Genomic DNA, 26,495 nt, shown 5'->3' on the forward strand with positions numbered 1-26,495 from the left:
ATGTAGTCATTCATTTGCCTGAAGAATCATAGGGGAACAGGATGTTCCTGCTCCCACAGTAGATCTAACCATTACCAGGTAGTGGTTACAAAGTCATCAGGTTTTTCCTTCTGTCCGATTCTAGTTGTTAATTGGAGGAAACGAAGAAGTAGAAACCAAGTCGCACTGACAATGCCACTCCTGTACTAATAAACACCAACCTGATTTCCCCATCCCCCATTGGTCTTCTTTTCCTCCTTAAAGAAATTTCTGAGAATGCTAGACAGGTCGATAAGTGGTTGTTTTAGGAGAGATACGAGTAAATACAAATATGAGTATTTATCATTTATTATTTCAGCCAAAGGAAGAAGTGTGGGTACAAATTTTTTAAACTTTATTTAAAAAAAAAAAAAAAAAACCTGCAATTCCTTACAAGAGTTAACTCTTTCCGGCCCAGCATTCTTAAAGCAAAGCAAAGGAAGTCCCAGTCATCCAGGATTAAGTGACAGATTGTGGGCACTCATGCAAAGCACGCTTGAGAAAGGGGGGAGCCCGCGGCTGGAACACAAAGGCGCGAAGTTCCCAGGCCCGCGGCGGCCCTGCCGGGGGCACGGAAACACCCAGGGCGCCGCGACGCGCCAGGAAGCGGCTGAGCTCTCTGGCTGCCCGGCCCCTCTGCTGGTGGCTGGGAGAAGTTAGTCACCCAGAGCCCTACCCGGCGAACATCCATCCGAGCGCGCAAACCGAGAGGAATGGGGAGGGAGGAAACTCGGTACCGGGACGGCTGGGAGGAGGCGAGAGGGACGCGGGGCGAGGGGGCGCACGGGAAGCCGAAAGCATTTTGCTGGTGGATAGAGTGGCAAGGTCTGCGAGGCCGAAGCGCACACGCATGCAAAGGGGAAAAAATTGAGGCAGGAAGTTCCTACCTAGGGAAAGAAAAGCTGGAGACAAGGAGACAGGGAGAGACTTGAAATGTCTAAGTAACTTTAAAAACACACCAAACAGCCCTTCAGGAGATGAGGTAAGCCGAGGTTAGCCAACCCCGATTCGTTGGGAAATAGACGAACCCGGAGCCGCTGTGGCTTTAAATGAGGCCAAGGAAATCTTCTGTTTTTCTTACCCAAATACTTTTTCTTTTTTTTTTTTTTCCTCTCGCCCTTGCTCCCTCCCTCGTCCCTCCTTCCACCTCGCCGGGTCCCTTCCTCCTTCCCGGTCTCCCTTTCCTCGATCACCCCCCTCGTCCGCCCTCCCCCATCTGATTAGGCGCGGACGGGGAAGGGTGGGAGTGGTGGGGGAAGCTCTCCCTTTAAGAGGCAGCTTGCAGTGACGAATTGTTGAAATTGCCATTGCAGGATGGCATGCCGCTATAAATTCATTGTTCCACCTCCTCGCATCTTCACAGCGCTCGCGCTGCTCTCCGCGCTCGCAGCGGCCGACTGGGGATGACCGCAGGCAGGAACGCACTGCATCCGAAGGGACACGGACGCGCCGCTTCACTGGCTCGCTGGAGGCCGACCCTTGCATTTTTGTTTTAATTTTTAGGGGTTTTTCCCCTCTCTTTCTTTCCTTTCGACTGGTTCCAGAAGAGTCAAGGAAACCCACAAAATAAGAAAGGAAGTGGGCTCCGGAGCTTGTAACCCCGGCTGCCAGCGGGTCCCGGGCAGCACGGGGGCGGGAGGCAGCGCGCACCAGTTGCCCGCCTGGTGCGCGGCACCTTCCTTACTTTTTTCGTGCAGCGATAGTGGCTGCATTAGGGGTGGATTTGGCTTTTCCCCCTTTTCTTGTACTTGCTGAATCTCCACAACCCGGCTTTTCTCTTTCAAAAATTTTTCCCCGTCTTTCCGGAGCACGAATCCAAACATTTTCCAAACCAACAAAGAAAAGTTCGCACGCTGGCACGGTGGCTCGGACGGGCTGGCACTGCTGCCGGGTCCCCCTCCCTCCGACACTTAACTCAACTTGCAAGCAAGTGTGTGTGTGTGTGTGTGTGTGTGTGTGTGTGTGTGTGCCCCTACCTCCCGCCCCGGTAACTTCCATAGCGAATAACGAATACCCATAAAGTCCCTGCCGCGCAGCCCCTCCCCGCGGGCAGCGCACTATGCTGCTCCGGTGGGCGTCCCTGTTGATGCTGTGCGCGCTCCGCCTGGCCCTGGTTGCCGCCGGCTCCGCCGCCGCACCTGCCCAGGATAAAGCCGGGCAGCCTCGGACTGCTGCAGGGGCCGCCAAGCCCCACCGGCCACAGGCGGAGGAGGCGCAGGAGCGGGCCGAGCCTCCGGGCCACCCGCACACCCTGGAGCCTCAGCGCAGGACCGGCGGGCTCGTGCAGAACATCGACCAGATCTACTCGGGCGGCGGCAAGGTGGGCTACCTAGTGTACGCCGGGGGCCGGAGATTCCTCCTTGACCTGGAGCGGGATGATTCGGTGGGCGCCGCTGGCTTTGTGCCCGCAGGAGGCGGGCGGAACGCAACCCGGCGCCACCGGGGCCACTGCTTCTACCGCGGCACGGTGGACGGCAGCCCCCGCTCCTTGGCTGTCTTTGACCTCTGCGGTGGTCTCGACGGCTTCTTCGCGGTTAAGCACGCGCGCTACACCCTGAAGCCACTACTGCTCGGGCCCTGGGCCGAGGCAGAGGCTGGGCGCGTGTACGGAGACGGGTCAGCTCGGATCCCGCACGCTTACACTCGCGAGGGCTTCAGCTTTGAGGCCCTGCCGCCGCGCACCAGCTGCGAGACCCCCGCATCTCCGCCAGGGCCGCGTGAGCGCCCCCCTCCGCATAGCAGCCCGGACCGACGCTGGACGCTCGCCCCGCAGTTCCTGGACCAGTCGGCTCCCTCGTACGATGGGGACCAGGGACCACAGACGTGGTGGCGGCGGCGGCGCCGCTCCATCTCCCGGGCCCGCCAGGTGGAGCTGCTCCTGGTAGCTGACGCGTCCATGGCTCAGATGTATGGCCGGGGCCTGCAGCATTACCTGCTGACACTGGCATCCATCGCCAACCGGCTGTACAGTCACGCCAGCATCGAGAACCACATCCGTCTGGCCGTAGTGAAGGTGGTGGTGCTGGGCGACAGGGACAAGAGCCTGGAAGTGAGCAAGAACGCGGCCACCACTCTCAAGAACTTTTGCAAGTGGCAGCATCAGCACAACCAGCTAGGAGATGACCATGACGAGCACTACGACGCGGCCATCCTGTTCACTCGAGAGGTAGGTCAAATTGGGTGGGGGGTCCAAGCACTGGTATACAGAGGTAGGGCAAAGCGACAGTCTTACTGACGGTCTTGTTTCTCTCACAAGTCACCTGCCACTATGCGTACGCCTCATTGCTTCTTGCAGGAAACCCAGCCAGCCTCCAACTCTGGTCCTGTGTTGAGGGTAGCACTAGCTGCAATCCCGCTTTAAAGAACCAGGCCCACTTAGATAATTCGTCAATCAGGCAGGATATCTCTAGACTGGGATCTGGTGTTGTGGATACATACACATGGTAAGAAGGGACTAGGACGCTTGGGGAAGTGTACATAGCTAAACCGGGGGAAAAAGGAAAGCAAGTTTGTCTTTGGAATCAGGGATCTTCTACTTTCCAGTGAACCCCAAAATAGAACTTTGTCTTTAATGGACAGGGCTTGATGGTCCCTCCATTGTAGTCACTTTTATCTATGACCTTCCTTTGTAAATGTCCATACCTTCTTACTTAAACCTCTTCTATATTAAGTTGAAGAAAGACTTCCTGAAGAAAGGACTCTCATTTTTTTTTTCTTTTTTTTTTTTCATTCTGCAGTTCTTACATGTCCATCTTGGTGGAATCTCCTTCCTGTGAAGGAAGGAATGTGGGAGGGGGAGAAGGACAGAGAAAGGCAATCTTGTGATGTTTCTTAGTAACTTCTTTGCCTAGTTGCCCAGGGCACCACAGGCACTGCCCGCTCCTCTGCAGCTGCCAGTGGAAGGTCACATCCAGCTTACATTTCTGGGTTTTGGATGAATGTTTCTGAAGCCCCAGTGTGGAAAGATCTGGGCAAAATGTCAAGACATGAGGAAGAATGTTTTCCCAGGATTTCCTCTTTTAAAGAAGATGGTTACAGGAAGGGAAAGAAACTGATCTTTATAGAACCAGAAGTTCTGGGAGGAATAGAGTATCTGTTTGCACAGTCATTAGACCACCATCTAAGTGTGACATTCAGACACAAAGTCTGGGCTGGTTTTGAGCCTGGATTACTCAGAGCTCTGCCCCTCAGTATTCACAACTCTACTCTGATTGGCAGTTTTTAGTCCTGCCTCTCAGATGCCTGGTAAGCATCAACGTTTAAAGCTCATTCTTTAAGTTTTTGAGATCCATCCAGGACAGATGAAGGATTAGAAACTTTGAAATATTCAAAATCATGGTATGAAATGGAGTAACCTGAGCAAGGACAGGAAATTCAATGATCGCTTGCAGGAGGTTTCAGAATCACACAGCTCCACTACCTAATTCTCCTGTTTTTACTAAGGCACCCTGGGATGAAGGGAAAGTGTTGATAAATTTGGGGTGGAGAAACACGTGTGGTTCATGGGGTGGACATAAATGCAAACCACATGCAAACAAAGATGCAGAGGGCAGCAGTTTAGGGAGAACCGGGCAGGACACGAGGCTATGTACCATGGTAAAATCTTCTCCCTCATTAAGAGATCTCTTGGAAGCCATCCTTTAATTTCTCTGCACAACATAAATCTATGAAACAGAAGAACATTCAATTTGCAGGTTTCAAGATGAAGTGAAATTCTCCTGTAAAACTATTCTTATTTGGTTTCCAAGGTTGTTTTTTTTTTTTTTTTTTTTTTTTTTTTTTGGGGGGGTGGGGGGTGCAATTTTCCATGTCTGGATTTCTTGCTTTGCTACATCACAAGAGTCTGCCAAGAAGGAGGCTTCACAGAGTTTATGGAAGGAAGTTCTCCAACGACAGAGGAAAAAATACTTTTGTAGGCATACTGCTCCAAAGAGTACATTCTAATAGTGCACTTCCATTTTTGAATACAAATGCACATTCCATAATTTTTAAGATAAATAAAAACTAATAGAAGACTCCGTTGCTTCTTACCTTCTGCCCCACAATTTTCCTAATTGCTTCCCAGAAAAAAAGGAAAACTCGTCAGTGATTCTAAATGATCTGCCTGTTGCTTTTTCTAGACTTGTTCTTTGTTTGAATGGGTAACAATTCCTATTTTCCAAGCTCTGAACCATATCAGTGTATTTTAAATAGATAAAAGCAAGGGAGAAATAAATTAACAATCTATCTTAATTTTAGTAAGTATTATAATAACATCCATTTTTCAAACTAGTGTGCGCATGGAAAGTATTTTACATGGTTCCTCCCTGGTCTCCTCGCCAAGCAGAAGCACACTTTTTGTAAAGCAATTCTCATTTGGTTTGTGGCTGGCCCTCTGGTATGTACCTCAGACTTGATGAGAACCAAATATTTGAAAAGCATGTGCATGATGAATATATGCACCTAATTTAAAAGAGTGCTATTAATTAAAGGGCTGAGCAAAATATTAAAAGACTTTATGCTGTGTTCATTTGAGACTACTTCAACATGTAAAGTTAATCTCCACCTAATTCTTCAGAATGTGGAAAACAAGAGGGCTAGAAGAGAAATGATCTGAGCTCTTCTGTCCCATGGAAATTGGATATCGTAAGCCCTAAAGAGAAACTTTCATGGCTATTTTTTTCAATGGGAAATACCCAAAGTTGGCACCAGTATCCTACTTTTACAACTCTGTTTTGATGTAAGAAATACGTTGCTTAGCAGCCAGACGCTAAGCCATGAAATCCATGTTTTGATGGGCTCTGAGAACTGTTCAAATTGTGTGTCCAGATGTTTTCTCCTACAATGCTTGTTTTTCAGGCATGAAGCAAATGTGTGAGGATATGTTTTCCACTCCTGTTTACTAGTTGAGGCCACCTTGAACGTTGTGTCTGGGAGTCAGCAGAATAATACTAGTAATTCATTTATCAAACTAACACACTTCACTGTCAGGACTGTACCTCAGCACTCAGTACTGTTCTAATTAGAGAAACTTTAGCACCAGTCGGTTTTCTGGCACAAGAGCCATTTTTATTCTGGAATGGCACTTAATGCTGGAATTCACACCACTTTTGCCATCAAACAGTAGAAATCCAATCTCCCCAGGATTTAATTTTGCTTTCCAGAATTCTTTCCTTGTTCCTGGCATGCTCTTTTATTTTAAAGTAGTTTCTTTAAAGACAAACTCTTACACCCATTTTGGAAACCATGTGCTCTTTTAGAAACAAAAGCCCCACCAGCTTGATAACAAAATTGTCAATGATTAACATCCCCTCACCTCTACACAACACCAAAAGCTTCACTCCTTCATGGATGAAAGCTTTGGATTGAAATTGAACCAGCTACGAGACTGTGCAATAGAAAAGGCTCATTCAGTTACATTAATTATCAGTGAGCCAGTTAATAGGCGAGCATCTCTCAGCTAACACCTCTCGTTAAGTTCTGCCTTACCATGCCATTTTGGGGACTCCACGGATACCATTTCTCCTTTAGAAGCTGGCTCTTTGTTAGGTTCCAACAATACGGAGCCCTACAGGGAGATCAGAAGCTTGGAAGAGGGAGAAGGATGTGCTTTTTCTTTTTTGCTTGCTGACTGGATTGACAAATCCGATTGCTTATTTGAGTTCAAACCCCATTTAAAGTCAAGAGTGGAACTTTAGCAACGATTCATATCCTGTAGGTCAACTGCAATCAATAAAAGGTGAAATAACTCAGAAATGGGACGACTGGAAGCAGATTAATCAGTTCTAGTTGACATTGAAAACAATGATTGGTGAATTGAAAGCTGCTGAGAGTAGATCCTCAAGGCTTTTATTACGAGAAAGAAAATCTGTACCTATGTTAACTAGACTTACTGTAGTAATCATTTCAGGATGTATACATATATCGAATCATTATGTTGTACACCTGAAACTCACATAATGCTGTAAGTCAATTAATTATACCTCAATTTTAAAAATAAATAAACTGTGAGGAATATTCTGAAAAATCTAAAGTCCATTGGATACAATATAGCACAATACTCAGAACCTGTTTCATTATTGTCTTTCTCACATTCAGCACATGCCTTCTATGTGTGTGGCACTCATTGAGGTGTCTAAGAATACTTGGCCCCTGCCCACCAAGACTTACCACCAGGGGAGAGGAAGCTCATACATGTGTAAGTCATGCTAATGTTAGGGAAACTCTGATAAATGATGTAACTGAGCTATAAACAAAGTGCCAAAGGACAGGGGAGGGAACAGTCAATTCTGCCTATGGATCTTTATACAGGCTTCACTGCAAATGTCGAATTGAATTGGCCCTTATAGGATGGGTAGATTTTATCTGGAATCAGCCAGCGTTATTATTGAGCATTTTTAATGTACTGTCTGTCATCATAAACCATTTTACAGTGAATCTTTTCAACAGTCTGCAGCTATATTATCTTTGTCATAATTTGACAGGTAAGGACATTCATTCAAATAGAAATAATCTCAGAGTAACAGCTGACAAATGGCAGAGAGAAAGTGGTCTGGTCTAAGCCTAGTGCTCTCTAAAATTATAATTAATTTACTCATTCAATATGTTTCTAATAGGCAGAAAGGGATTCAAGGGTTTAAAAAGTGGCCCCTTTTCTAAGAATCTGTTCCAAGAAACAGGCAAGGAAATGGGTAATTGCTGTACAGCATGATGACTTTTATGATGGATGTGGTCATTAGTTATCATTCAAGTACATAAGAAGGTTGTCTAACCCATTTAAGTTCATTTTGGAAGAAAGAGTAGGAGTTAGCCAGACCCATAAGGAGAAGACAGGTTTTGCAGAGCCAGCAAACTATCATGTGCAATGGTCCAGAGGCAGCATGCTGATTCTGTGAAATGGAGGGGGGTAGATGAGATAGGACAGACAATATCAGGATGCAAGAATGATAGATTAGTCTAGAGAAGATAACAACCAAATTAGAAAAGAAATGTTACGTCATGTGTATTCATCTGCTTGGTCTGCTGAAACAAAATACCATAGACTGGTTGGCTTAAACGAGAGAAATATATTTGCTCACAGTTCTGGAGGCTGGAAAGTCCATGATCAAGATTCCAGCCTATTCACTTTCTGGTGAGAACTCTCTTCCTGGCTTGTAGACTGCCACCTTCTCGCTGTGTGCTCACATGGCCTTTTCTCAGTGGACTTGGGGATGAAAGGATGGTTGGAGAGAGAGATTGAGAGAACGAGAGAGGAAGAGTGAGAAAGAGCTCTGGTGTCTCTTCCTTTAGGACACTAACCTTATAGATCAGGGCCCCACCCTTATGATATCATATAGCCTTGCTTCTTAATTACCTCCTTTCTTAATGGAGATAGGGGCCCTATCTCCATATACAGTCACTTTGGGGATTAAGGCTTCAACATACAAATTTCGTGGAGAACCCAAGTCAGTCCATAGTGCCATACTAAAAAGTTTAAATTATAAAATAAATTCAGTGGGAATCTATGGAAAGAAAACAGCAGTGGCCAGAGGTGTGTTCTGGAATGAGCCTTCTGGCCTAAGTAGTTGTCCTGGATCCAGGGGGAGCCTTTGCCGACTATTTCAGTAATCTTCAAGAGGAGACTTGAAATGGTCTCAAGGAAAGCACTAGCATTAGAAATTGAGAAGCAGGGACTGAGTCAAGAAATGTTAAAATGAGATTGAGGTGAGTTAATCAATCCTTTCCAGCAGAAGGAATATTTGGGCTAAGGTTAGGGCCAGAAATGTTGATGAGCTGTACAGGAAATAATGGAAGGATGGGCCATGATAGTACAGTAGAAGCCAACAAGAAGCTTGCGTTGCATTGTGCAAGGTTCAATGCCAGGCTAAGGTTAGTGTGTCTTTTAAATTTTAAAGGAATTGAGGGATCTTATAAGATCCGGGCCCTAAGAAGGTAACCAATTGCAGCATATAATTAGGGAAGTTACAGGACACAAAGGGACCAGTTAGAAGCCTCAGGTGACATTCCAGTTAGGAAGAAATAATAGAATGAATAAGAAATACAGGAAAGCTCCCTGAGACATTTGGTAGATGGAGTCAGTGACTTACAATGGCTGATCAGATGTGGTACGTGAAAGAGGCAAGTTAATGATGTCACCAGGTTTCCTATCCTGCACTTCCATTTTCTTGTTTTCTGGAACATCTTTCTTAGTGCATTTTGTATATTTGGTATGCCTCTAAATTATTGAGTTATCCCAAACACACCATAGAGATGAACACTATGCTGTATTATTAATATTTGTTGCAAAAAAGGAATTTGCTTAACCTGGCACAGTTTATGGATGTAAAAGATAAGAGTAATGTTGAGAATAACAGAGGTGATGATTTAACAGTAGCATGGTGAAGTAACTTCAGGAACTGGAGTTTTTAGATATAGGTTTGAATTTCAGGGCCCCAGTCTCAAACCTGTGACTTTGGACACTTACTGCCCCTGAGCTTTAATTTCTCCATCTATAAATTGGAGTGTTTTCTTTTAATAGTTGGAAAGCTATTGGGATCACCTGATCCAAACTCCTGATGTTAATGATGAGGGAACTTTGTCTCAAAGCATATCATTTATTTACATAATGATTTTTACGAATGGCATTAGAATTAAAGAGCAATCTACCTTCCATTTGTTATCGCTAATCAGCTTCCATTCCCGTTCTCCAAAATGCCTCTTCCAAGCATCTACTCTCCTAAATCCCCAACTTGCTCCCCCTCTTTTTCCCCTTCTTCCCTCACATTCAGAGAAAAATTCCTGTCTTGGAACTCTGAGCCCCGAGTATCTTTCCAGCTCCCCCTGATTGCCCTGCACCTAACAAATCCTGTATACTGCCACAACAAACTGCTTGTCATTCCCCAAACACACCCCCTTATGTATTCACCAGCCTTTCCTTGTTAGAATACCCTTTTTCTAAGACTGTCAGACTTCTATTCATCCATCAAGATCCAATTACCTCCTTCCAGCCACCTTTGTTGATTTCCCCAAGGAGAGCTTATCGATTCCTCTTCTGCATTCCCTCCACAATCTGTTCATGACAGCACATTGCAATCTGCTCCACTTATAGCATATGTTTTGCTCAGTAGAGCCTGATGTTTCTTAAGGGTCGGGATTGGATCTTATTTTATTTATTTACCACTGTGACAGTACTTAGCACAGTGTGTGGCAGATTGTGGGCACACAATAATTGTTTTAGGAATAAATGCACTTGGAGCTCTCGGCCCCTAATCCAGCTGGCCTCTGTATGCTTGGTATTATTTAGTTGTATCCAGAAGCATGGGTAGAGATTGTATAAAATAGGTTATTGTAATCGCCGGACTAACAGATCCAATTAATATAGTCTCTACTGAGATCCAAATCAAGACCTTTATTACTGAGGTTGCTGTATAGGTAGCCAGAAAGCCAAATGACACCTCAATAATCAGAACCACAGGACAAATATGAATTATAGTGTGTAAATGTATGTTTGTACAATACTTATAACTAAAATATGTTCCACGCCAGATTAATTCTTCTGTCACTAATCACTCTTCATAGGAATTGGGTGGACAGATAGGTAGACATTCAAGGCTAGTTAAACCCTCTTCTGTGCTCTTCCCTTGAGCTTCATGCTTGCCCTTACCAGGGGGTAATACCTATAGAAACAGAAGTTGCTGTTATTTAACTCCAGATTCTCCTATATGAGGTATCCTTCCTTAATCTTGACTACTGTTACTACAGTTGTCACAATACCTGCTCTTATCAGCATGTGTTTCCTTTTAGCCCTTCCCACAGCACATATATGCTGCATCAGCGATCCATCTCCCAGGCAAGGCTAGAAATCCTTCACCTCCTGTCAGTCAGTCCTCTTTGCACGTTCACATCTGCTTGGCCCATTTTCCCCACCCAGAACTGACCTCTAGGATTCCCCAAGTTAGACTCTTTTCTTGGCATCTGCTTCTCAAGGTAGCATACTTCGCTGGCTCCCTGGCCCCAACTCCAACTGCAAGAATAGGTCGAGAATACAATTAGTCTTTCCAAATTCCATGCTAAATCACAGGTATTGCCACATTCATATTCCTTTAAATGGCCAAACCTGGTGAATGGTCACCATGTCACTGACTTCCCTGTCAAATCTTCATTGTTCTTGATGACCATCCCGGCTCTACTTTTAAGTTAGATACAATGTCCCAGTCATGTCTCCTGGCCACCACCATACTACAAGACCACTGGTTAAATCTCTGCATGTTCTTGCAACTCTCACATTTTACTAAATCTTCCATTGCATTACTGTCTACGCCACAGTGGTAAGACATTGATCCTGCATGAAAAGAACCATCTTTAACATAACAAAGATGTAACTTATATTGTAGATTTACAGTTACCAAACATAAAAACTCTTGTCAGCACTTTTAAGTTATTTACCTCTTATGTGAATACTGTATGTGATTCACATTTCTTTAGTATCCCCTGCCTCCAGATCCAGATGGATGATGATAGATAGATGATAGATAGATAGATACATAGATACATAGATACATAGATACATAGATACATAGATAGATGCTATTGCCCCAATAGTATTCTTAATCCTACTCTAAATAATAATAATAATAATAATAATTCCTGTAAACTTCAAATAAGGCTTGCACATGTAAATGTTATAAATCACCAGTAAAAAATAGACATGAGTATCATGTGCCATATTCTTAATTTGTTACACAAGTTGAGTTTGATACACCAGAATGAACATTGGATTGCAAAGAAATACAGGCATTTATTGTTAATCCTGGGGATGAAACTATAACTGGGCCGCAATGTTTGAAATTCTGTGAATTCAATAGAAAGGTTGCCAATTTATATAATTATAGTTACTGAAATATACAGTGTGGCTCTGTACTCAAGGGGTTTAATCAGTGTGTTAAAAAACATAATGCTTTGTTCATAATTTTGTCACATGCACACATTCCCATGGCAAAGGGCCAAATGCATTTAATGCAGCTCAAGGATGACAAGGAGGATTGATGGCCTCTAATGAGCAATTGATTACCAGTAAATATAGCCATGGTAAAAATCCAGTTTAAACTTCATTCAGAACAGGAGGGCCATTTCCATTCACTGTGGTTCTTTATCCAAGTTTATTAATAAAGTAAGGAGTAAGAAAGGGAAACAATTCCTGGATTTTATTACTCAGAGATAACAAACCCCAAATTGTGAAGATGAACATAAATCTTGGTTTAAAAAATATGTGTGTGCAGAAATAACTTAGAGTGTCTAGCAATTCACTTAAATCATGACCTGGGTCTTTGGTCTTAAAGCTACTAAAATGATTGGGGGAAAATGGATTAAAAAATGTATTGTACTATATTATTATCTCAAAGACTGATTATTATGCAGAAGTGTGTTCCAATTTCAATTTTAAAAACTACTAATTTGTTCTCAACAGCTGTAATTTGAGATCCCACGGGATGACATATAAGGATACACAGGAAACTTTGGTAGGCTATTGTTGGTTTGGTGACTTGATTCACCAAGATTCCTTGGCTGAGATTTCCACTGTCTGAAGCTATAATAATATGGCAGCCAGAGTGTAATTCATCACAGCTGGGGTCTCATAATACATAGAACACAATAAGGAGCTGAAAATGTACTTAAAAGATCATAGGGTATGTCTTTTAAATATTTTTCCCCTTGGTTTAATTTTTATGCAGCAAAATAAGGAAGAGTTAGAAAAGTATCTTGAAAATGAGTAGGTGCAATTGGTTATGCAGTAATAATATCTTATGCTGGTTTCCTGAAGTCTGTTGAGGTCTTGCTAGTATACAGAATACTAAAGGTGTGTGAGGTCTACACTGTGTCTGACTATATGTCGCAATTCACCTCTACTAAGCAGATGTTTGTTAAGTTCCTATCATAAGCCAGACATTGTGTAGTTGGGGATACAAAGATGACAGCTTCAATAGACACAACACATATTATTTCAGTTAGTAAATCATCATCTTTTATAGTAATTATTATTTTTTAAAAATCTTTTCATTCTACAGTTATTCACTTATGGCTTACTAGAATACTATGGCATCTTGCTTTTTTGGATATAAATGTACACATTGTCCATTTTCATTGAAAACAGTTGTCAAACACAAGAAATTCTAATGTCCATTAATACTCAAATAGCATGTAGGGGAAAGTTTATCATTATAAACCTTGTGGGGACAGAGTCCCAGAGAGCAGTTTCCAGGCTCTCGGCCTCCTGTGGAAAGGTGCTGGCTCAGGTAGTAGATGGGCATCAGCTGAAACTAGTTGGTCAACAGCTGTAACCGGTTAGTCATTAGCCACTAATGTAACTGCCGTGGCTATGCTAGTGGGTTGCTTGGTGGGCAGAGAAGCGGATGGCAGATTGCGGCCAGCAAGTGGGGTTAGCAAGAGCAGATGGCGAATTACGGATCATGTGGATCCTACTTCCTGTGTCTCGCCCCACCACCAGTGAGATTGGGGTGCAGGAAGACCCCTCATTGGGGTACTGGCGGATGTTTGCATTTGTGTCTCGACCAGCCGCCATCGAGAATATAGTGGTATGACTCCCCTATCTATGGCTCCGTTGTTCCTTTCTGGCATCACCATATCCTGCGTTCTTGTGTGGGGAGTGGGACCAGTGTCCCAGCATTACAAACCTACCATATCAAAAATTGTGGCTTATATCTTCTCTTTATGCTTCACAATTTTAAATTGTTTTGTTGGTATCTCTTTCATGTAAACCTATAATTTTTAACCATTAGTGGGGCATGATCATGTTCCTCTTTTAGCATCCCTTAAAATAAAACTTCTCACCAGAAAAATACATACACTCAATTATATAAGCACAATATTGTGGGGGCAGAGCCCCAGAAAGTAGTTTCCAGGCTCTCAGCCTCACATAGACAGGTGCTGGCTCAGGTAGCAAATGGCCATCAACTGTGATTGGATGGCCATCAGCTGTGGCTAGTTGGCCGTCAGCTGTAACCAGTGAGCCATTGGCCACTAATATAACTGCTGTGGCTATGCTAGGAGAGAGAGGGGAGAAGAATGGGGCTAGCAAGAAGATGGCGGCTGGGCTGGCAAGTGCGGATGGCAGTTTGCGGACAGTGTGGATCCAGCCTCCAGTGAGAGTATAGTGCCGCCAGAGAGAATATAGTGGTATGACTCCCCTACTTATGGCTTCGTGGGTGTTCCTTTTTGGCCTCACCATATCCTACGTTTTTATGTGGGAAGCGGGAGCAGAGACCCCGCAGGCCTCCCCGCCTGACAAATATATTACGTGTATTTTCTAAGGATCGATCAGGTTGAGAAATACCACATTAAATCCTATCAATAGGAGTGCATAAATTTAGGGAGACATAACCTATGAAATTACAACTCAATTTGACAATTAAGGGATGATCTTTTGAGGAATTACCCTGGGATTAAATTTTAGTTTTCTATCCAAATTACTGATAAATTCATTTTCTACCACAAATACATGGTTTCGGTTTGCCCCTGTGATGGAAAATAGATTATTAGTCTGGCCTTCTGATAAAGTTAGCATGAATTTAGGTCAGAATGTTAAGACTTTCCTAAGCCTGACCATATGTGAAAGTGATGCTGACATATGTGCCTGCATATATGGGATACAGCTTTGTTAAGGCTCTGAGGCTATTGTAGTGAACAAGCTACAATCCTATGACATCTTTTTAAATGTGGTTGAGTCCCAACATCCTTCTGTGCTTCTGGGATGCAGAGAAGCTTAGAAAAGTTGATGCCATTAGTTTGTCTTTGGAACATTTCCAGAGCTGAACAGGTGATACCATAAACATACCCCCGTGTTGCCTTTTGCAGTGAGCAAGTGGCTCTACAAGGTGGCTCCTTCTGGTTTTAAATTGATTTTAATGATTTCTTTCTTTCTCCCGGGAAGGATTTATGTGGGCATCATTCATGTGACACCCTGGGAATGGCAGACGTTGGGACCATATGTTCTCCGGAGCGCAGCTGTGCTGTGATTGAAGACGATGGCCTCCACGCAGCTTTCACTGTGGCTCACGAAATTGGTACGCAGTTCCTTTTCTCTTCCCTCGCCAAATCAAACACTTGTAACAGCTGCAACAGGAACCAAAGCATTTGGCAATTAATTCCAGATTCCTCCTGGTTCAGCTACACCGTTGGGGAGTGAATATGTTTATATTAGGTTGGTGCAAAAGTAATTGCAGTTTTTGCCATTATTTTTAACGTTGTAAACTGCAATTACTTTTGCACCAACCTAATATTTGCCCTTTTAAGCTTAACTAATTAAAGGAGAGGGAAGGGAAAGTCAGGCGTCTAGTAGATGTTTCCTTTATGACAGTGTCCTTTAAAAGCCTGCAAAAAATTCGCTCCTGCGGCTGTCTTTTAAGCATCCTTAAATGACTCTTAGAGGAAAATTCTCACAGTTGACTCTGGAATGCAGAGACGTTCCTCTTAGAAGTTACCCAAGGCTCTATTGACTCATCCAGGGCTAAACACAGGAATTTATCATGTTGTATTTCATGCGAGTGATACACTGCCGGCTCCTGTCATCAGTAATCAATAGCTTATGGTCAACATGCCTGTCTAGTTTTTAATAGCAAAGCAAATGAAACCAGGGCTACCAGTCAACAGGGTTTGTTTTAAAATGTTACTTAACTGATTTGTTTGTCATAAGAAACCCATCTAAATCCTAACACTAGAAGTTTAGGACTGAGTTAATTGTTGAAAAATATCTCAGCAATTAGGAATACATGTTTCCTAATCAGTGACCTAGGTAGACCACTAGGTAGATGAAAAGTTAGTTTAGTACTTAGGATTAGATGTTAGAATTAGATGTGTCTGGGCTCAATTCTTGGTGAAATACTTTCTACCTGTGTCTCATTGGTCTTATTGCTTAAACTCTCTAAGCTTCAGTTTTCATATATGAAATATAGGAATAACAATGCCTATTTCGTGGAGTTATTTTTAGAACCAAATTGAGGAGATTATAGATACCATCTGTTGCATTCACCTAGACATCTGTTTTGCTTTTTAATTAAATAGTTCATTTACGTTTTATATGTATGTATTACCTATTAGCATCATCTTTAGGGGGCAAAGTGTGGTTTGATAATTATTGTGTTTTGATCATTATTTGCTATATTTTATTAATAGATTTCATTTTTTAAGCTAAAACTGTAATTTTTAAATAGACATTAAAACTTTTTTTTCACATTCCTAGTAGGCAGAGCAGATTTCACAAGGTGCCAATTTCTACCTGCTATGTTTTCTTTGTGGAGTTCAAATAACTTCAAATCAAAGGTGTAATTGCATAAATTGGTATATTACAGCAGTAAAATAGAAATCAGTAGTTACATCGTAGTTAAATTTTAATTCTTAGGTATTAATCATGAATTTAATTTTCTTAACTGATGTCTTTCTTACCATCTAAGCAGAAAAACACAAAGTATTTATGTTATATAAATAATTATTCAACAGCATCTGATAAAAATTCAATTTAACACCTTATTAATTGAGCATTATTTGCTTAAGGAGCCACAGATCGGAGATGAAGTCCCAGCTGTGTCTCCGTATTCTGTGTTTTACATCAGACAAATGATTTAGATGCCCTAAGAATCCTTTTCTTCCCTGTAAGGTGGACTAATAATGAGGCATGGCTCTCTGATGTGCTACTGTAGAAAAGTTGAAAGTGTTTGAAAGACCCATATGTCATTTCATCTTCAGGGATGTGGTTATGTCTTCATTTGTCTCTCATTCACTCCTGTTAAAGTAACCAATTGAAACTATAGCCTAATATAGATCCTTAATCAATATTTATTACCTATCTATGTATATTCATGAATGACTAAGCTGGAGAAATGTGAGAACTGCCCAAGGCAACCTTCCGATTCTGCAGCTGAAACTAAGAGAGATTAGTCCAAATACTGAAAAGGATTATAATTAAACAAAGAAGATTTTAAAAGTACACCAGTAATCAATCACGACTATTCAGAGAGAAGTCCTAAAAGATTCTAAATCCCTGAGAAGGCGGCAGCTGGTTCATCTCAGACTAGGTAGAGAACTGGTGAGAAATGAGGAACAGAGCTGAATTGTGGCATCACCCATCCATAATGTTATGAGTCCTAAATCCTGATCTTCAAATGAAGAGTTTACAAATTCCTTGGAAGAAGGGCTATGTCTTCCTTCAATCCTGCACTGGTCCATTTTCACACATCGATAGCCTGTGGGAGGCTGCCATGTACAGAGAACCACTGTGGCAGTAAACGCAGCTATTTAGGGGCTACGTTGACTCCCAACTGGACTGGAATGAAGAACCTTTCAGCATCACCTTCCCAGCCCTCCTGAATCCCTAAACCAAGGGTTGGATTACACAGGCAGATGCAGCAGTCAGAGAGGCAAGAAGACAGATGCTGATGACAAATGTTTTATTAAAACTAGATATGCACGCACCATAAGAACTTGAGAACTTGTCTTAATAGTGCGGGAAAACTGGACATAGTTTTACAAGACAACAGTGCAGGAGAAATATGGGTTTCTATGTGAAAAATCAAACCTGAATCTTCGTTATATGACTACAACCTTGAGTCTCCTTTAATTTCTTGATTGAGTCATATCTATTTCCTTCTTTAGAAGCCTCTACAATTCATTCTCCATTCAAAGTCTGCCTGTTTAATTTTCCTTTTTGCATTACATATGGCTTAATGCGAGAAATTTGAGGTCTGTGGATAGAGGAAGATGGATTTAATTCCCCTCTCGTAAATGGATCTGGCTTTCATTCACTTTATTTTCTAATTGCTTTATTATTCTTTAATTTTCTTTTTGCCTAAAAATTGTGAACACGTGTTATAAAGTATGAGCCTTACAAAGTTTAGAGAAGATAACCTCACAAAATATTTCCGAATCATCTGTGTATGATTAGACTCTGGCCTCTGCAGCCATTGTATTCTTGGTAATGCCTCTTGCAGAGCTGTTTCCAGTGCTTTATTTTTAGATTGTTGCGTGAAGCTATACAGCAAGCTAACCATGCCCCAGATTCTGATTCTGCTCCATTCTTCTCATGCAGTTTCCTCCCCTCCCCTTTATTAGATGCTTCCTACTTTCCAGATTTGGAGGTGATATATCCAGGCCATGTATGGTGATGAACATGATGCCGTGAAACCTTGGGTTTGCAGAAGGGTTTTGAATTTGTTTGAGCCCTTTCCAAAATGTACAATTTGCTTCAGGCACACAGACCATACATATGTTTCTGTGCTCAAAACCTAAGTTGTGGAGAAAATTTCCAGGCTGTTTCCATAATTTTACTACTTCATTTCTTCTATAAACTGTAAAGAATATATTTGGTCAAGAATCACACTTCCATTAAGCAACTTAAAGTATCTGTTGGGATGCCCCTGTGTGTCCTCTTTTTATACATAGTGAAAACACAGTCCTTGTATTTGAATCAAAATCTCCTTTGTTCTTCTACCTCCTCTATCTCATAAATGTCCTGTATTGAGAATTAACAAATAAGATAAAGTCCCATCTGGCACCTTTTCCATCCACGGTGTTCAAGTCAGAATGAAGTGGGTTAAGGGAACCATTCAAATTGTGACTCTTGTCCGGTACCGCATATAAAATGGAACATTTCTCTTTTCTTGCTACTTTGTTCTAAAAAAGAGCTAGATTTTGGAGATACATAGGCAACTGATGCCAACACGGGCTTCTGGAAAACAGATTTTGATACATATAGCCACTCCATAGGCAGTAATCGTTTGTTGTCCTCCTTTCTATGTAATGTGCACATAAACATTGACTAAATTGTTAGGACGTTTATGAAAGTTGCTTTAAAGGATCAAGAACAAGGGCGCCATCCCTGTGCCTTGACTGGAGGCAAGAATGGGGTTACTGCCACTTTATAATAAAAATGTGAACGGTAGAAAGTTTCAAGTGAATGTAAGTTGACATTTTGAGTTTACGTTTTTAACTTGTCAAACTTTGATTATTGGCTTAAAATAATAAAGATTTCACCTGCTGCACACATGGCTCTTCAAAATAATAATTTTATTGATGTTGGGCCAGCTTCTAACATGCTAGGGGGAACAATCTGATTTTATTTAGACTAATGAAATCCATGATTTGCAAACTTGCCGAAGCTTTGCAGTATGGTAGTTAATTATAAAACGTGCTAAGTGAATTTCTTCACCATGAAAGATTCCAAAATGCTTCCTAAGCTAAAGTCAGGGAACTGAAAAAGTCAAAGCCAAATATTCAGCTGGAGACTTAGGAAGTGGTTGAGACACTACGGCTGACCGCCTGTGTTTTGCTGTGGTTAGAGCAGGTTCTCTGGTTGTGCTGATGTATGTGTGACCATGTTCCCATGGATGATTAGATTAAACAAGGCCGTGTTTTGAAAAGCTGCAGAGGCCCTGGAAACACCATAGACCAAAGCCAAGTGCACAGAATCAGATGTCAGGACTGGCTGTGAGATGTGAAGTGAAAGGAAACTAGGATTAAATTTGGGATTGACTTCCACACCCATAGCTTTAATCAACATAAACTGAGCATTTTTTCTATATAGTTTGGAGCAATGCCACACTATGTCTTTGTTGGTCCCCAGATGAAAGGTAGGGATAGGCCTTGGCTAGATGTATAGCAGAATTGAGAGCTTGAGTGTTAAGTGCCAGGTGTTTGTTTGATTGTTTGTAATCAAATCCCAATGCATATTTCTTTAGGGGAGGCCTATAGCTCGTCTGTCACATGCATGGCAACCCAACCAGTTGAAGGTGTCATAAAAAGCAACTATATCACACACTTTAATGCATGATTGTGTTTCTTCTTATGATTAGAAGAGTCCCCCTTTTCTCCCAAATCAAGAGTGTCTAGGAATATTGAAATGTTTCAAAACTACTAAAGATAGGAATACCCATAAGTAAAAGTACAACAAACCTGGGATATCAGTGAGAGCAACAAAGTTAGCTAACAATCACTGGGCATTGGCTATTTGTCAAGCTTATATTCTAAGCTTGCCTCTTTTATGCCATTTAATCCTCACAAAATGTCATGAGATAAGTACTTTTAATGCATCATCCAAGAAAGGAGGAAATTGACACACAGAAATTTCTAAACATGTCAAAGTTCAACTAGTATACTGCTGGGCTAAAATTCGAACCCAATTCATTTGGCTCCAGAGCCCAAGATTCTGATGCTATCCTCTAATGGCTGGTTAGTATTCCTTTTTTTTTTTTTTTCAACCACAGCTGACAATCAACATTATTTTACACTAGTTTTAGGTGCACAGTACAGTGGTCTCACATCTATACAACCCACAAAGCAGTGTCCCCTACAAGTCCAGCACCCCCATTAACCATGCTCTCCCATGCTGCCCTCCATATCCCCATGGTTACTTTACGACCACCAAGTTGTACTTCCCAATCCCTTCACCCCCTTCACCCAGCCCCCCAGTCCCCCTCTCATCTGGCAACCACCAGTGTTCCATTTTGAAGGCCATATCTTGAATTTGATTCAAAAGGATAGTGACACAGCTAGTTATAAGGTGAAAAAAATTTCTTCCGTCCAAATCCCATAATTGATACAACATTTACCATTTATCTTCGATGTTTTGAAATGGAAGTTTAAGAGTTCTATCACTTTTACATAAGAATTTGTCTTTGAATAGCCAGGAATGGTCCAGTTATTGGAGCTTCTGGTTTCTTTCTTCAAGGATTCTAGATTCTGATCCCATGTGAGCTATTGACTCACTTTTCAAACCCTGACATCTTCAATGTGAGCTACTGACTTACTTTTTCACCCCCTGGCAAGACTTTCTTGCACCTCAATAATCCCAGCTGGAAAATTAGGTAACATAAAAACATGACCTCATTAAGAAACAGATGCTTCATCTGAGCCATGCTTTCTTAAGTAAACACATTACAGAGCTTCTTGTGACATTTTTTTTTCAGGATGTGGTGTTGTGTCCCCTTGTCCATTGGTCAGTATGGGGTCAGGAGACAAGAGCTTGAAATTCTGTTTAATTTGCAGACCAAAGTTTAGAAAAACAACCAATTTCCTTCCCGAGGTTAATGTTGTAAGTCAGCCCTGGTTGTACAGTAATACCTGAGTTGAATAAGAAGCTGAACCAACATTTTCCTTTAAAGTAATATGTCTTCACCCGGGTGTACATTATCTCAGATTTTCAAATACCAGCTGCACTTGTGAATTTAGGGAGGCAAGATGATTTTAAATCTATACTGTGAATATTAAAGGTGAGACTTATTTAATAAAATGACACCCATTTGCCAATTTAAAAAGAGGATTATTATACTAGAAAAATTATCAGATCATTTCTAATCTAAAAATATAACTTGGACTCTTACCCTATAGACTTTACTGTGATGTAATTTATCATGAAATTCATTTCCTCAGCCTAATTGAAATAAACTCCTTCCTCATGTTGCTTTGTGTGATGGGCACTCATTAGCATGACTGTTGCATTTATGATATGAATTACCATCTATTAAGAAGAAATCAGTAATTTCTACAAAAGCACTTACAAGTTACACCTTGATTTTTGCTAGTGACTTTAAAATAGCAAGATACAGTTCTGAGGTCCACATTACCTGGGAAAAAACTGGATTAGACAGTTATGTTTTCTAACTTTCACTGACTTCTTTGTTTTTCTCTTATTTAGTATATAGAAGTGCATTAACAAGCACACCCACTAACAAGTGTATTTGGTCCTTAATTGACAGGGAATTTTAGTTGAGAAGTTTCCAGTTACATCAATCAAGAATGAAAGATTCACTAAGCAAACTAGTAATGAATGTAAATAAGATTGCTTGACTTAGTTAAAGCAAACAAACTGCTCTTCAGTCTTTCGCATGTCTTCTGATTATAAGTGGTTGCAAATACAAATACTAATTCTTCCTTAAATCAAGACTTGGGGACCTCTACTGGAAACCCTGACAGTGAATTGTCACCCTGAATCTACCTCTGCCTTGGGTCTTTCGCTAGGAGTTATCATTTTCTGTTTTATTGGAGCTTCGTTGAGCTTCCTCAGAGCTCCTCTTTTACTCTTCAAAATTGCTTTGAAACTTCTTCACTTTTTAGTTTTCCCCCTATACTTTGATTGGAGAAAGAAATATCTCTGTCTTTCCGAGGTTAAGAATTGCCTTTTGATGGGTTTCTGGCTTCCATCCCCTTGCCTCCTTCAAGACCTCACCCCTCAAATAACATCGCTCTGCATTGCTCTAAAAACTCATCATAATATACATTTTTGATGAAAACAGCAATGAATTTCTCCAACATTTCTTTATAGTCTTCATTTGTTATTTTGCTCTCTGGGGCACATGTGTAAATCCCAGTTGTGCTAATCCTGTTAAGGGCAGTTTGTGGGATAAATGCTTAATGTCCAATCCACACCTGTAATTTTAAGGCTCTCTGTGGGTGATTCATGAACAAACTTTCACTGGAAAAGGTGGATGTCCTAGGTGATTGGTGACACAATGATAAATTCTGATTCCCCTTCACAACATGAAATATATTGTTGTCAGCTGGGACGTTACATTTTAAATTTCCTAGATTCTGGATTTGTCTCTGTTGATCAGCTCTTAATGTTCTAGTGTGTTGTCTTTACTAGGAGTGTCCCTTTAAAATAGCTTATGCTTTTATATGTACCTTGTCATTTCAGGGCTCAAAGATAATGGCAAATTTCAGATGATGTTAGATGCCTTAGCATAATGATTGGGGAATCACATTTGCAAATACCACTTCTTTTTCTGCTCACTGCCTTTACTATGTGTGTCACGTCTTTCCTGAAGAGCATCCAAGCATCCCTCACATTGATCTCCCATTTCAATTCCTGTCTGGCTCCTTCAAGGAAGTCACATGGGTCTCTTTCAGTGCCCTGGTTCCAGCTTCTGTGGAAGTGCCTGCCTGTTTCGTTGGGTGCCTAAATGTTTTTCACATTGCCCGTGACTCTCATTGCTCTTGAGAGAGCATACCTGTTCCAGCCAGCTGACAGACTTCTTTCATGGAGGACAGAACATTCACCCGCCCACTGAAGGGTTCGTCTCTCTCAGCAGGCCCTCCAGAAGTCCACTCCTGACTGACTCTTGGCGATCTTACAGAATTCACATCCCCCTTTAGCTCTTGCTGAAGTGGAAGCAAAAGTCGTTCATGCTCAGAATGGTAATCTTTTCTGATGGCCACATAAGAATGCCTTACATGTATCTTCAGCAGAAATTAAGTTACACTGATAAATCAGTAAGTTTAGGGAGCATAAAATGCACACTATTATGTCAAAGAGCATGCCAAAAAATTCATAAAATTATACCAAACTATTTTTAGGTAAACTGCTTTGCTTATATAATTGAAATCTTGAAAACTATATGCCATACCATGGTGTATGAAAGAAAAAGTGAGGTACTCTCTTGGGCCCCTCCAAGTAAATTTGGTGTTTGCCGCATGACCTGAATTTCAAATCAGATATCTAAAATCTACCCTCCAAATGAAGTGACAATTCCTTAATGCAATAATAAAAATGCATATGAAAAGCACTATTTATATAGATTTGGAGGAAAAAGACTATTAGTCCATTAAATAAAAAAGACTTATCATATGAAATAGAATGCAAAAATCACATTTTTTTAATGTAAAACCTGGATGCAAATAAATATGATGCTGCAGAGGTCACCTTAGGCCACTTTCCCTCCCTCTCTTCTATGCCAGTGGAAAAAACTCAAGTGTGAAATTTCCACACAAATCCCAATATCAGCTGATAAAGATTCTACCTTGGAAAAGTGCAAGAAGCACAGAGTGCATGCTCAACACGTGTTTGATGGACTAAGTAACTTTAAGCCATTTTGAACAGGACATGAATGAAAGCCTCTGTTTTTCTGTGAGCTCTGTGGTTCCCTGAAAAACTCAACATACCACTCCAAAAGTGGGTGAGCCCCTGCCAGTATCCTTTCGCATGTGATCTGGGACATGCTTTACAGACTGTGATGCACATTTATGCTACTGACCAAACAAAGTGTGAGTGGTTGGGGGGGGGGCTTTCCCAAAGAAAACGTACTAGCCTAGTAAATGCTGTTGAAGTAAGTAACTGCCTAAATAGCATAAAACGTGGAGACTTTGACGGTCACCAAGCCTTAGCCACCTCATTTCAGCCACAACAGCAACCAGCTGCTCAATGCACAATTTTGTTATGAGGTGTTGGTGATTTAACAAGTTGGCCAAAAGCAGTTGGAATACAGTGTGAAAGATTTCATCTCTGTTGGGTTTTACTGATGCACAGTGGACTTTTTTGGCAGAATGGCAAAAGTTCCTGCCTTTGGCCTTCAGAAACCCATAGAGAATGCTGTGATCACTTTTCTATAGGATTTTCTACATTCTTTTGTAGTGATGTGTGTATGAGTCTATAAAGTTTTGCAAAAAAGGTACTACTAGCAGTATTTCTTGCCTACCTTTTGGAGTTTCTACAAACTGCTAACCTAGAGTTATTTTTAACAGCATTTTAGATTTTTTGGAAAATGTCTTTTTTTTTTCGTAGACTATGTGAAAATTAATCTTATGTAATAAAAACAGTTTTAGTTGATTTATAAGAATGTTGCTCTGTACTCTGGGATATAATATCTACATTGTAGAATGCAGATGGCAGTGGCTAGGATCGCAGAGAACGTGGTTGGGGGGTAAGCACGAACACCATCTAGCTGAGTGGTTTTGGACACTCACTACCTTCCTACTGTTTGCATTCTCTTCAAGCTCTGACACTCCATGATGGGCATCTTGGTATTTTAGACATTTTTAAAGTGGAAATGGGTATATTTTTAAAGTATGCCATTCATTTGTGAGCGTAGTAACATTCACAACTTACTAAATAACAAAAAGAAATGAAAGGAAGAAACAAGCTTACATTTGCATGGAACCGGCAAGTTACTAAATTGACTCCTTTTTCTTTCCCACCCTCACCCCCAGTCATCTCTTATATAGCTACCTGTTTACTTAGCCAAGAAAATAGAAGTCAGCTACTAAGTATGTGCAATCTGTAGAACATTGAGTTAAACACAGACGTTTCAACCATCAATGGGGGGAAATGTTCTCTGATCTCATTGGGATTATGGTTGATCAAATAAAGTGGAAAATTAGACAAGTAATCATAAGACTATGTAGTGAGAGCTATGACATAACCCTATAGTTGCCTTGCAGATTCTGGATTCTAAATAAGGCCTTGTTTCTACATATCATTGAGCATATGTGATCCAGATGGATTATGGGAACATCCACGCCTTAGTGTAATTTTTCAGGTTTCCTCTAAATGTTCACCAAAAGGGACCTCTTCCAACTACATGCAGCTTTAATTTCCCTGGGGGCCTAGTCTCTGCGTGAGAAAACAGTTAAAATGAACTCATATACTATTGAATGAAAAAAGACAAGTGCTAGTATAATGGTCACAGAAAAGTAAAAATGCAAAACCACTCATTATTTGCACTTCCTATACCTTCTCCCTTAGGACATCTACTTGGCCTCTCTCATGATGATTCCAAGTTCTGTGAAGAGAATTTTGGTTCCACAGAAGATAAGCGCTTAATGTCTTCCATCCTGACCAGCATTGATGCGTCCAAGCCCTGGTCCAAATGTGCTTCAGCCACCATCACAGAGTTCCTGGATGATGGCCATGGTATGTATTTTTAAGGACAACATAGCCTCAGAAAGAAAATGTGTGATTAGTACAAGTTTGATTTCATTATATCCTCATGCCATTCACCTTGCTTTCTAGGACAATGGTTATTTAGATGGTTTAAAATAAAAATGAAAAAGAAAGAAGGGAGGGAGGGAGGGAGCGAGGGAGGGGGAAGAAAGAAAGAAAGAAAGAAAGAAAGAAAGAAAGAAAGAAAGAAAGAAAGAAAGAAAGAAAGAAAGAAAGAAAGAAAGAAAGAAAGAAAGAAAGAAAGAAAGAAAGAAAGAAAGAAAGAAAGAAGAAAGAAAAGGAAGAAAGAAAAGGAAGAAAGAAAAGGAGCAAGTAGACTTTCTGTTATTGTGTAATGCCAACATCCTTGGTGGCATTATAGCTATGGTATTTTTGCTTTTGAATTGAGAAGTTCAAAAGAGAAACAGTGTGGGAGACCACACAGAATGCCTAGCTAGTGCCCTGAAAGCCTGGCTTTTATTCTCTCTTTCACCACTAGCTTCCTGTGAGAATGCTGGCAGACATCTTGTTTCCCTGCTATTAATATGACTCTCAGAATTATTTGTTACATGCCTATTATAGGGGTGTGGTTAAGATGTAGGTGACAATTCTGTCAGATTCTCTTTATGGCAACATAAAGCCAGGAAAGGAAGCTCTTGAGATTTGCATTCACGTGAAGAAGTCATCCTGACAGCAGATTCTCCTGAAAGAGGAGTAAAAACTGCAGAACTGAAATAGACAATCAATCAGAATGATGAGCAAACACTTTAAGAACTTCAAAAGAAAATCTTTGGCTTTCTCATTTAAATACAGTTCAAGA

General features: G+C 41.3%; 1 protein-coding gene across 2 annotated transcripts in view; it reads left to right on the forward strand.

Annotated features, from left to right (window-relative positions):
• The first annotated feature begins 879 nt into the window (after nt 1-879).
• The window catches only part of ADAMTS5 (ADAM metallopeptidase with thrombospondin type 1 motif 5), a 47,651-nt gene continuing 22,035 nt past the window's right edge, over nt 880-26,495 (forward strand). Inside the window, exons 1-4 of one of the 2 annotated variants that reach the window (XM_074326371.1) lie at nt 880-1,000; nt 1,332-3,184; nt 14,924-15,056; nt 25,499-25,666. In XM_074326371.1, the coding sequence (XP_074182472.1) occupies nt 2,078-3,184; nt 14,924-15,056; nt 25,499-25,666 (1,408 nt within the window). In that variant the 5' untranslated portion in view covers nt 880-1,000; nt 1,332-2,077. Of the gene's footprint in view, nt 3,185-14,923; nt 15,057-25,498; nt 25,667-26,495 lie in introns of both variants that reach the window. The other variant, XM_019729873.2, reaches the window with a different exon arrangement.

The sequence above is a fragment of the Rhinolophus sinicus genome, linkage group LG01, assembly GCF_036562045.2.
Source record: "Rhinolophus sinicus isolate RSC01 linkage group LG01, ASM3656204v1, whole genome shotgun sequence".
Taxonomy (NCBI): Eukaryota; Metazoa; Chordata; class Mammalia; order Chiroptera; family Rhinolophidae; genus Rhinolophus; species Rhinolophus sinicus.